Source organism: Mobula birostris, chromosome 17, assembly GCF_030028105.1.
Source record: "Mobula birostris isolate sMobBir1 chromosome 17, sMobBir1.hap1, whole genome shotgun sequence".
Taxonomy (NCBI): domain Eukaryota; kingdom Metazoa; phylum Chordata; class Chondrichthyes; order Myliobatiformes; family Myliobatidae; genus Mobula; species Mobula birostris.
In genome coordinates this window covers 65,946,013-65,959,616 of record NC_092386.1, presented here as the reverse complement: position 1 = coordinate 65,959,616, position 13,604 = coordinate 65,946,013, and the positions used below count along the sequence as shown (strand labels likewise).

At 39.5% G+C, this 13,604-nt stretch overlaps 1 protein-coding gene across 1 annotated transcript in view; it reads left to right on the top strand.

The window, feature by feature from the left end:
* The first annotated feature begins 5,614 nt into the window (after positions 1 to 5,614).
* Positions 5,615 to 13,604, top strand: part of pax5 (paired box 5) — a 267,639-nt gene continuing 259,649 nt past the window's right edge. The window contains exon 1 of the mRNA XM_072281839.1: positions 5,615 to 5,850. Coding sequence (XP_072137940.1) covers positions 5,811 to 5,850 — 40 coding nt within the window. The 5' untranslated portion in view covers positions 5,615 to 5,810. The remainder of the gene's footprint in view (positions 5,851 to 13,604) is intronic.

The following is a 13,604-nucleotide window of genomic DNA, read 5'->3' as shown; positions in this document are numbered from 1 at the left end:
AATTTTTGCACTTGGGAGTATTTGAGCATCGAAGCCCTGAGAAAGAGTGGCACCGTTAGATGTGGCTTCTCCCAGAAGATACAGTGAACGGAGGCACCGAGACTTACTAATAGACTTTAAAGATGCCATAATACCTTTTTTTGGAAAGAGCTGGGGTGTTCTCCTCGGTGCCCGGCCAGCATTTGTTCTCCAACCAACATCACAACGAATAGAAATAATTGATCATACAGCTGTCTATTGGCGAAAGCAAAAATAAAATACCTGGCGGGTTTCCTACACAGTATTAACTCGTTAAACAAAACGTTTAATTAGGTATAAAGTGCTGGGCGAGGGGAATGGCGATGAAAAGGAAGGTGAAAGGTGCTATATAAATGTGAGGCTTTTTCTGCATTTCATATACCATCTCTTTTTCTGTATTGGGTTGGTAAATGTTCTTGAACATCTATTAGAACATTAATTTAATGGAAAGGTGATAATTCCATAAAAGAAAACTTGAGGGATCAGCATAATAAAAGACAGTCACAGAAGAAGAAATAAAAAAAAGTTGAGTACTGTATTTGGGATTATAATTTGACAGTGTGACGATTGCACATAAGGACAGAAGAGCCTATTCACTTTCAACAACTTGGCCATTCTCACAGTAGAGAGATACTGAGCGGAGGTTATGAGATTCTTATGAGGAGGAAAGAAAGGAAAGCCCAGTTTGACAAAGTTTCGAACGACCTCTTATTGTGAATTTACTTTCCACCCTGAACAGGATTTGGCTTTTCATGATTTTGGGACGGTCAGGTTTATTTCCGTATTTATTATATAAACTTATATCGCAGAACTAACACTAATTGTCCGTTATGCCAGCTACGGTGTAGAATATGAGTTTTTTTCTTTTCAGTTCCTGGCACGATTTCTTTTGATGGTTAGTTAATTGGCAGATCGCGATTTAATCAAATGCCTTGATCTGAACGCTCGTCTCCTTGTCTACTTGATAATTATTTTTAAATCTTATTATTTGCCCAAGAAGGTAATTCATATGATATTTCCTATTAAGTTTCTGTAGTATTGCTTTCTAAGTCCGAATAATTCTTACAGAAACATCTGCATCCGCAATTATATTTTTTTTTGCATTTTGATCTGCTGTCAGTTGTCCTTTTTTAACTTTGATGGACAGGGAAACCCTTTTTAAAAACACATTATATTTACATTTGAATTGATGGTTTTAACAGAGACAATTTAGTTGTCTCGCAACACTGTGCTATATTTTGGAGCTGTTTATGATTGGCAATTCACTTTTCAATCCCGTTACATATCGTATACAGCAGATTAGTGACTAGTCGATGTGTATGTGTTAATTAATGTCATCAAGGAGAAGGAACAAATTCAAACATGAACATTTGAGTTGACTTCGTCATTGATTGCCACATAACGAATTCTGAACGCTGAATATCTCCTCGAGGCGATCCCCTGCGCTAGGTCACTTGAGGCTAAGCAACAGGATGGCTAAATTTCCTGCTTCTGATATAACAATTTAAAAAAATAAATTCTATCTTCAAGCGTTGGAATATGGTATAGTAGATTTTGAGACGTTCCGAGCTCTAATACAAAGACTAATTTTCCTTGCAACTTTGAGTTCTGATCGCTAAAGGTGCGAAATGATGACCGGTACAAAATTTTGATCGTACTTTTGAGACGTACATACACCTAAATATTTTGTGTAGGTGAAAGCCTTCCGGACCAGTAGAAATAAATACATCCGATATAGAAAATTCAATGTCAACATCTGTCCATGTGGCATTTAAATTTTGACCAAAACAAAATAGTTGAGCAATAAACTGCAAATTACTACTCGTTCTGTTTATATATTTCATGGCGGCTCAGATTTCTATAGTTTAAAAAAAACACATACAGTACTTGTTTCTAGAATAAAATAGAGACATTCCAGTATCTATAATTGCAAAGGGTATTCACATTAAAATAACCTGGGCAGTATATTCTGCCCATTTGCTTTCACTGCACTGAGAATCATCAATGAGACTGCCATTTTCCCTGTTTACTTATTGACTAAGTGCAAGAGGTTATTCAAGTTGTGTCTTCGGCTGACCTCGGTTCATTGATCCCTTTCCAGGACGATGTAAATCTATATATTCCACTTATATTCATCATCTCTGTTTCCGTTCATAACATCTACGGGGGAAAGAAAACTCCATTGGAAACACTGCAGCAGGTCAAAGGTCACATTAGTGCCTAAATCAGTGGATGGGTGATATTTCTAGAAGTCATCTGGAAGTGCTAGAACAGGCATTGATGCAATTTTGAGAAGTAGCTGAGGATAAATGTGGCAAATCAGGTTGTTGAACTGCAAAACAACCTTTGTCTATCCCAGAATTTGGGATTTTAAAGACTCATACAGATCGGTCACATTTTCCCTTTGATTGCCTGTATGCTAAATGAACTATCCTGAAATCTTCAAGCCCAGTTTAGTTTTATCAATCATCCGTTTTCTGAATCAACAAAGGCCATCACATTGGAGTAACTTTTTAATATACTTGGTTATTTTGATTTTTTTTTCACTTTACCAATGGTGACACTGACAAAATATGAACACACCGAAATAATCAAAAGGATTAACAGCTACATATACTTCCATATCCTTTCATTGCGAGCTGCGATCTTAATAACGAATTGAAAACTAGGACCACACCAGCGAAGAAATGCTGTAACCTGGATTGCTGATAAATACACATGGCTTTATCGAACACGATAATAATAATACAGCCAGCGGCGAACACTCAGATGTCAGATGTAGACAATTTGGATTATTCTCACCGACATCAGTTGAAAGTTGTGAAAAGAACTTCAAGAATATGAAAGTTGTAAACCGTAATCTGCTGCGCTTAAGGAATATAAAAACGGATAAAACTTAATATATTTAGATAATAGAACACCCGGTATGATAAATGAAACCAATTATATTAATACAATGATAAATAAAGTTTAGTTATGATCCTGCTTCACGCTATATATTTTAATGAATAGAAAGGAGCAGGGATGGCAATAGTTTCATATAATTATTACAAGCCGATATCAGTTTAGGCGTCATTATACACAATTCATTTTACTGCGATGCGGGCTAATTATACACGACTTATTATTAATCACATTCCAGATATTTATACGGCAACATTTTGAATATTTGGCTAAAACAGGTGATCACAATCAAAGAAGAAACATGGCACTCACATACCGAATGTCAAATTTTAAAAATAACTATGTGAATTTTGGAATTAAATAAGTCATAATAGTAATTATATTTATACATGTATAAAATGTGTTTGTAAAAAATGAGGTAGTCTATGTGTTTACTCGGTAAATAACGTGTTTCCCGAATAGAACCAAAAGTCTAAGACTGTTCAAGGTCAGGATCTATTTGTACTCTGCCTTACTGTGGAGAAACACGTGGGATTTGTTTCACATCTAACATAGCATGAGGCTTGATCATTTAATTTTTATGTTACGAGTTAGCTGTGAGGGCTCCAGTATAACTTTAAGTAAACAACCATCCCGATCCACTTCCTTTCATTAAATTATCTCTTATCCAAAAACAAACTACTAGCGATCTTCAGCTGTTAGCATTATAGTTAAGGTTACTCTTTTAGTTGCATTGCGCTCTTAAACAAAATCGCATATAAATTCTTTTAATGTTTTTAGAATGAAAATTTTCAATTTCTAACATTGTGAGTTTAGATAAAGCTTCCCATGTATCAGCATTTCAAAATTAGGCTTCTGCAAAACATCCTGTGAATGTGTGCTTGTTCTTTGATTTGTTACATCTATTTTTACAGTTAATACTTAGTTGTTTCACACATTTGCAAACAGCTCAATCCTGTGCCAATTGTCCAATAACTATTTTTGATTGCATGATAATATTAATTTTCTTGCAAAAACATTTCAGATAATCAGGATTTGAGCGTCGATCCTGTCGAAACCCACCTGTTTTAGTCCATGAATGAATATTTAAATATACGATTAAGACAATCATCTGAAATATTTTATTTTAGATCTTAATATATTCTCATTACAGGACGAAATATTGGCGATACCTTAATTCCCTTAGGTTAAATTGTATGTACTGCTATAACATTTGGGCACTTTATATTCCTTGATTGGATCTCTGATATGAGTGTATTTCAGAAACTCATAAAAGCGAAAGTGCGGCACATCTTTGCAAAACCGGTAATCCATGTTTCGGGCTGAAATCGTTAGGGTTGTGACATAAATTGTCTTTTTGATCATAAACACCTTCTACTGGTTATTCTAGTCCTGTAAAATAATAAAATAAACATTTTAAGAGTAATTAATGTGGATCGAAATCTGGTGTTGCTGTAAATCAGGCTCTGAGCTTTCCCATGAGGTTATACCCAGCTAGGGCGCGTGGTCTGAGTATTGCCTTTATACTGTACATAATGAGTTTGAATTGGCGTTTTTCTGGTGTTATGTATGTAAAATCAAAGTTCCAAGTGTCGTTAAAGCGACCCGGCTTTCAGTAACTTGAATTTTTTAATTAACTCATTTGCGTTTTTGCAGTACGATGTAAACACGCCCAAAATGAATTTATTGTATAAGAGATAGACGTGTAAATTCACGGGCAGTTGTTGGTATTTGAACTGCAGCGAGACATTCCTATTGACATTAATGAATCAGTATTTAGAACTTCCTTAAAGTTGTATTGCGGTCACCAGTAAAAGATCAGGTGCGGCAGTAACCGAACGGCTGAACTGCTTGTGGAACAAGTGCATGACTCCCGAGCTAACAATTGTATGTTTTCCGTACTCCAACTTTGAATCCTTTTCAGTTTGTGCTGCAGGCAGAAATACGGCCCAGTGCGTTCGCTTCTCCAATATCTAACCGTGGGTGCAGGAATTAGATAGTAGTTTATTATAAAATGTAGTAATAACGGGAGCAAATATTATTTTATATTAGGAAAAAAAATAGATTTCCCGTGACCGTACGAGCATGGGGGTTGGAGGATGAGCAGACGTTTGGTAATGTGCCCCCTCCCATTACCAGACAATTCGATACAATTTGTAAACAGTGGCGTCGTATTTAAGAAGAAAACCGAAACCTGACCGAACTGTGCACTGTACGGCATTGCTTCTGGTTAGGGTTTCGCATTGGGAGTGCAAAGTTCTGCTCCTGACTGTATATGAAATCATCTGATGTGTGTATGTGTGTGTTTTTGTGGTAAATTGAGGAAGGGGGGTAGGCAGAGAGTGAAGCGGTGAGAAAAGGCTTTGATTATTCAGAATGTTAGTGATGCTTTGATCGGCGTGTGATGCGCTGTTTCAGAACCCCTATCCCTACTGATCCTCTGGTGCAAGTATTTGCAAATGCCAGGCATTGTCTATAGGGTGGATTCAGGAGGTGAAAGAGACAACCCAAAAGTTACCGAGTGCCATAGGTGGGACTGATTTGTCCGGCAGATGTGAGACTTTTACTTTCTTTACGCTGTGTCGAGGGACTTGGCGATTTTTTTTAAAGCGAACAGGACATGATCTCACATGTAGCGAGCTCTTTTAGTTCCTTAATCATTTCACGGTTTGTTCAGAGCCTTTTCTCCACCTAAAACGTTTAGTTTCGGATCAATGGGCAGCACCAAAGACGCGACGGGGTAGCGGAAGAGTCAAATTATCCGGAGCCGACAAAACACACACACACACACACACACACACACACACACACACACACACACACAGCGAAAAAGAGAAACTTTTCTTCCAGTTTTTTTTTCATAAAGGATTCGAAATACCATAACCAGTATGGAAAAAAGCGGCAGCGCCCTCCGGAGTATCCGATCCGGTAGGTTTATGGATCTTTCTGTGAAATGTACAAGTAATTTGAAAGCACGAAGTGGCTGCATTGTCAACAGTCGAGTGTTTATTTGTGCATTTAAATAGTACTCAGTAGTTTAAAAAGCTATGAAGACTTAAGACAATTTGTTTTTAAAAAGTAAAATGATCAAGATATGCTTAAGTCATTAAGATACATTCAAGTCTTGGAAACCATTTAAAGTAAATTTAATGTTCTACGAAAACTTAAAATGGACATTTAACAGTAGCAAAGGGGAAGTATATTACGGATTACGGTGACGGCGCTGACAAAACATATGCTTTTTAGAAGGCGTCTGGTTTACAATGGATTCAGATTAGTTTCCCCATCAAAAATGAGCTTTGCATTTTTTTATCCTTTGTGGGGGATTCCGAGTGCGGTTAAGGTCGTTTCTGAAGTCCAATCAGTTAACTATATTTTAAAACAAAATTAATTGTTGTTTGTTGAATATTTACGACATGTTGGTTGTCACGCTGTGCAAGAGAGAACTGTAGGATTCGGGTCTGCAACCGAAAGTGCCAGGAATAAAAAAACCTGCAATTGGCACAAACTGCTGCTTTCAAGTGCGAAAGGATGGGGCTGAGCTCTCGATTGTGTGTATGACCATGTGCGCTGGTTGATTGAGAATGTTTATCGAGTTCTATTTTGTGCTGTTTCGCAGCTTAAAAATAGCTACGGTGTGTCTAATGGCTGATACGGCGCCCCGTCATTGTCTTATTTGCTTTGTGCATTCTTTTTTCGAATCTGTGTACAGTTCTATTAATTCATCGCGTGGGGAGGGAATGGAATTAGCTCGTTCTGGTTCTCTTTGGGAGATTATTAGGGAATCGCTGTGACTGACCGTGGGTGAATATCTACTTTTCCCCATTCCGTCCTTAAGTTAGTTAGTACCGACATTCTTTCTAAAACAAAAACTCGAAACGTGAAATCAAGGCGTAGGGCTTCGCTAACAACTAACCGGTTCCGTTCAAATGTGAAGATCAATTTTAGCATAAACATTTAAGTCGCAGCGTCTCAAAAGGACAAAACTCGAAAAAAATACTAAACCGTCCTTGAAGAATGCTCTAGCCTTTTCTCTGAAGATCTATGGGCCCGTCTCCCTCTAAAGACCTGTGATCATTCAGATCCACGCCCCTGTTTTGTACAGACGGGTGCCTCTATAGGAAAATTATACTGAATTAAATTGCCTGTTGGATTTTCATTTGTTCATACTTTCTTTGGCCAATATTCGTGGTTTGAATAATTCTAAAAGTTGCATCTGCAATTTTAAACCACGCAGCTGCCAATTCGAGCTTTCTAACCGTGTGCTTTCGGCTAAGTGAATGGATTTGCCAATAACTTTCGTCATAACACCATAGCGTACTGAACCCTTGGGGTAAATCACGTTCCTTCACGGCCCTCGAATCAATTTGTCAACGCAGCACTCAGCCGATCCCGGTTTCCTCCGGTAAACCCATCGTTTATCGCTTGTGGGTATTTCCTTTTACAATGAAATGCAAATATTGAAGTGTAAGAAGCTATTTCCACGGAACTGTTCGAACCCCCGTGCCTTGGTATAGTACAGGTCTAGGAAATTGGGCTGCACGTATATTGAAACCGGAAAGTTAAATTTGTGAGCTGTTTCTCCTGTGTTTAAACTGTAAAAGAATAGAATGTTTTTACCTTCGAAATGCCAACTCATCTGTGGACCCAACTGATTCTAAAAGACGACGCCATCTCCATTGAATAGCGTTAAATCGTTACCAATATCAATTGCTTTAAAAGACCCGAGCCAAAACAAAACGGACGCCGAGATCTTATTGCCGTGAACTATGAGGAAGTTACAGCGTACATAGCAATAAATAACAGGGCATGTGTCACCGTGTGAAATGGCAAATAGAGAATCTCATGACCCGTTTTTCTCTCATTTAAACATAAATTCAACAGGTTTCTTCATCATTCTGTGGGTCAAGGCCAAACGTCCATTACTTGACTTGTCATGGTTCAGGTTGGGGAATCTTCCCTCAGCCTTCTACCATTCACTCTCTCGGCCTCCCACTGCCCTCGCGTCTTTTCAATATTTACTCCCGATAATAGGCGATAGTTTATGTCGGGAGGTTCGAGTAATTCAAAGAAACTCAATCGCGAGTTCCAATTCTTAATGCAAGAAGTCCAAGCCGTTAACCGATGGCATTCCTATAATCGCAGTTTGCCCATCACTACTTCCTCTATTTAAAATAACACAAGGCTGTCTGTAGTCAGATGATTTAGGGGGAGCTCTTTTAACAGGACACACTGCTCTTCCTTTCAATGACAATGCGTTAAAATAAAAGACATAGAATGGACGATTCACAGGCTGGATCCAAAATGTTTGAATATAAAGGCAAACACCCCACATGTTGACCTCAACTACGCAGCGTATTAATTTGAAATTTGTCGCATGGTTCACGTGGAATCACCGAAAACAAAGCAACAGGATCTGGGATTCTGCCCCCTTCACCCCCTGACTGACCCCGCCACCCTTCCCCAGTTCAACTTTCCAAAGGATCCTGCCCAGTTATCGATCATAAAGGGCACTAGTTGCCGTGCCTGACACAGGAATGAATTTGTGCCATTCTAGGACATTAGCTGCTTTTCCTGTCTGTGACCCGTGAAATAATCTATATCATTGTTTACTTTCAGCTTTCTGGCTGACAGATGACAGTGTCGAAAGCCTTTGTATCAGCACGTGCGAGTCACGCGTGTTCGGTGTGGTCGGGCCTGTTTTAAGGTGCTGCCTTTTAGTTAATTAGTTGTCCTTTTGATGATGAATTTTACAACATCCGCGTGCATAATCGCAGATTAAATAAACTCTAACTGGGTATCTGGCATTGCACTATTTGTGCTCACAGACAAAGAGGGTGTTAGCTTGCAGAGAAACTGCATTAAATGATCTATTTATAGTAATATACAAAAATCGGAAATAAAGTTAGTAGTTAGGATGGAATAATTATGTTCCTTTATGGAACTCATTCCTTACTTAAACAAATAGGATATCCTTGGGAAATAGTTAACATGATTTCTACATGTTGAAATCGAAGTAGATGCCGAAAGTGTATACTTAACTAGCTAAATGGCCTTTGAATGAACCTAGTCTGGTTTAATGTTGTGGGACAGGTCTTGCTTTAAAATGGAGATTCCTACACGAAACACTGGAGATCAATACCTATTAGAGAATTTGCGGCGAAAACACACAAACACACAGACAGACAGACAGACACACACACACACAGACAGACACACACACACAAACACACACACACACACACACACACACACACACACACCACACACACACAGACACAGACACACACGGAGACACAAACACAGACACACAGACACACACACAGACACAAACAGACACACACACACAAACACAGACACACACACACATACAGACACAAACACAGACACACACACACCACACACACACACACATACACACACACAGACACAAACACAGACACACACACACACACACAGACACAAACACAGACACACAGACACACACACCACACACACAGACACAAACACAGACACACACACAGACACACACACAGACACACACACCACACACAGACACACAGACACACACAGACACAAACAGAGACACAGACACACACACACACACACACACACACAGACACACACACACAGAGACACAGACACAGACACACACACACACCAACCACACACACACACACACACACACACACACACACACACACACACACACACCTCACATTTCTGTCAAACTAGACTCAGTGGGCCGTTGACTGCCAGATTTCCGGCCCAGAAAACCTGGAGCAGGAATGTCCCCCAGAGGACGCAAGGAGAAAAGCTATTCAGTGAAATGAAGCCCACTTAGCACAGAACTATCCTTTCTGACTCACCCCTCCCCGCACCAAAAATAAAAAAAACAGAAAACGTGCCAAAGAAATGAGCAGCGGTTGCTTCCAACAGAAACGCAATAAGCTAACCCTCACTTCTTGAAGAGAACAAGGTTACGTTCTGCTCCTTTATAGCTAAAACCAGCAGACTAGGGAGGATGCATGAAAGAAAGAGTGAGTACTGCAGTTTTCTCTTTGCTGTTTAACCATGGGCAGATTCAGATGTTACAAGCTGTAGGGAAACACCGTCATTTGGAGTTTCCAGCGAGGCCTATATCTCCCTGCCCCGACAAAAATCACATTTTTTGACCATGGTCCCAGCTCCTTCTGCAATGTCTCCTTTAAATCAATGGTCATATATGTTTCTTGACGTACCAAGATTAGATTTTTGAGGTGGCAAGTGTCAGTCACTTGTCAGTCTGCAAGACAACATAAGAGTTAGCTAGACCTTTCGAAGTACTATCTATATCATCCACAAAGAATCGATAGATTCCGTCACAATTCTTTCTATAATTCATCCCCTTTACCTGTTCTACTGAATCCTAATATGAAATATTGTAAATAGTGAAAAGCGCATCAGAGATCTAACATCAGACCTATAAGGTACAGTGCCAACAAGGTTATATAAAGGTGATTGATACAACTTGTCATCCGCGTCCTGCATTTCGTGTAGATCTGAGTGAATTCAGGGCAAGTGACACTGTCAAAGGTGAATAACCAATCATTACCTTTCAAAATGATTTTTGTCATTTTCGCTGGTAAAGTTGAAAGGACAACTGCTTAAAGATAATTCCTGCATCATTTTGATTTTTTTCCAGATATAACGAAATATGCAAATAAAAATAAACCAAGAAAGCAATGTGCGTGACCATCATCAAAACCTTAACTTCGTTTTGAATCACCGCCATACCTAATAACAGGGAAGAACTCATTAATACCCCCAACCTATTTACTAGCAATATTTCTTTACAAACTATTCCTGGTTGTTATAGCGAGTTAATTTTGTCCTAAACGTCACAACTATCACTGCATCCCCATTTTAAATTGGCGTTTTGTTATTGAAAATGTCGCATCTCGATTAATTTTGCACAACATGTTTTCGTACAGAAAAATTTCGGAAGAAAAGTTCTCATGTGTTTGATTAGATTCCGTCTATTCACTGTAGACCTGGGATGCGGGTTACATCACTATGCAATTTGTGTTTAATTAAAATTGCATCAACATGTCGGGATGTGCTGATTTAGGAAGGAAACTTAAACTAAGAGATTTTGGTTTGTGGTGTTCTATGGATAGTTACCTAAATTTAATGTATTACTTCAGCGTAGTGCTCAATTTGATTATTGATTGGCTCAACGTTTAGGATCAGAAATGTTCATAATCTTAAATTATGACAAATTATTAAGATCAAAATTATGTCTCCTTTGCTTAGCCAACAACAGCAACATTCCTCTGATCTCACTGTCATTGCCACTAATCTTCAGGCTATTAAGTGAAGGTGGCGAAGCGACTGGGTTGCTGTCAGAGAAACCATCCCCAGATACTAACGAGTAGCGGTTCTACAACAAACAGTTAAATGCAATTAAAACAATGATTTGGGATGAACTGGGGATGTTAAAACTATGTGGGAGTAATAGAATCGATACAGAAAACTAGTGCAAATTGTGCCCAAGGACAGAAGGAATGGAATGTCTCTGTAGGGAAACACGAGGAAGGGAAGTGGCGCCGGGGAAGAGAAAGTGACAAACTGTAGTCGGTGAATGTTGGTGCCCTCTGTCGAAGGTTCCAATGTACGACTTTGCATAAGCGCTGTATTCTTCCCCATCTCTCACCCCGCTCCCTCCCCCAGTGTCAGCGATTACACAGGAGTGTAAAGAAAAAGTCGAGAGTACCGTCTTGATCCGTGCATCTAAACTGGAAACGGAAGTGTCGCAAGACATGTCTCCCTCACGCAGGAGCTTGAGCTATATTGGGGTGCGGATTAAATTGAAAAAGACCATGTTCAATTAAGGATGGTGATGTTCCCCTACGTGGAATGCGTGGGTTCGAGTTTCAAATATTCCGCGCACAGAAAATCCTAGCGAGAAATATTCTCTTAAACCAATTTGCTCGCTGCATTATCTTTCAGAACTGTTTGGCAGATTGTAACGCGCGGCACTCCTCTATATATATATATATATATATAGAGAGAGAGAGAGAGAGAGAGAGAGAGAGAGAAAGTTAAATGTCAGCATTAAAATCCAATGCAAAGTTTCTAAAGTTAAAATGTCCCCAGAAGAATTGCAAGCACTTTTGCAGATAGTTCATCCTCTGTGCCTAATCTGTCTCAGCCAAACGCTCAGTTCTTGCTTTTGGAACCAGATGGCCAATTTGACTTCCAAGTTACGTTGCACTTTACCACTAAGGCTGACGTGACTTCTCGCATGGTGCTAACATTTTGCTATATATTTCTGGCCTCAGATGCTTCCGATTTGATCCATACTCAGCAGTGAATGCACACGGTTACCATTGGGACAGAATGAAGATGAAAGTTGACTGCGATAGCTCCATACACTATGTAAATCAAGGATCATTAATAGTGTTGAGTAAAATATGTCTTGGGTGGACATTCGGAAAGGAGAACCGATCTGACAGCCCCTCATTCAGCTGGAGTTCTGAGCCTCGTTGCTGCTTTTCCGGATTGCAAACACAAAACAAAAATGCCTCCCTTCCACGCAAAGACACAATAGAAATTTCGCAGAAGTACGCAGTATCCGTGATGAAAGAATCAGCTAACGTTTGAGGTCAACGACTTTCAAGCTGCCGTCCTGATCCTGTTAACTGTTTCTTTATCCACAGATGCTATCTGGTCTGCTGTGGATTTTTCAGCTCTGTAGTTCTTGATTACCGTAGGTTTGTGGGGAAATAGTAGTCGGACATAAGTGGTATCGAAGCATGTGGGAGAGGGCGGGAAGGTGGAATTGAGACAGATGTATAGCCATTTTATTGAATGCTGGGCTAGACTGGAATAACCCAGTAACAGCTCCTTCTCCTATTTTATAAGCTCATAATTCTGTGGCCAGGATTCACGTTACTGGAACCAAGGCAGGAGAAAGTTGTCACTTGCTTTAAAAATAGAATTTTTATTTCTCGTAATAAACAATCATTAGAAGTGTTCGGTAACAGTCCGTGTCATAATGTGCAATTGCTTCATTACTTCCTTTTTAAAGATATAAACAAGTTCCACTTCCCGTACGGTCTATATGTGAACTCAACAAGGTGGAGGGGATGGGACAGCTCTGCAAAGCTCCCCCGAATTGCCTATTAACCCAGAATGCTATTCTATTTGAGGAATAATTTGTTTTGTCAGCAACCCCCTTATCCTGAAAACAAATAAAAAACTCGACTCCTCAAGAGCACGGGGATCTTTACATAAGCTCATGCCCTGACCTTTGACAAGCAGAGCCAGTCCTAAACGCCAAGGCACATATACAAAGTTTGTAGTTACGGACTGTAATATTTCCTCATTGGCGGCATTGGTTGTGCTTTGTGACCTATCTATCATTCGTGGCAGGTATTCTGTGCATATACTGGGGCACACCAAATCTGCCGCTAAACCAGCATCGCGATAGGCGTTAATTGGCCTCCCGCAGTACAAAGGATTGTCCCCACCTCTCCTTTTTTGCTGCCGCTGCTTTTGCGTCTCCACAAAATATATATATATTTTAGGCAGATGCATTTCTTTGCTTCTGCTTCGATGACACTTAGAATTGAATATTTCTCGATCAATTAAATTTTGTGTAAGGCATTTGGGGTATTTAGCTCGTGTTCTGGGATGAG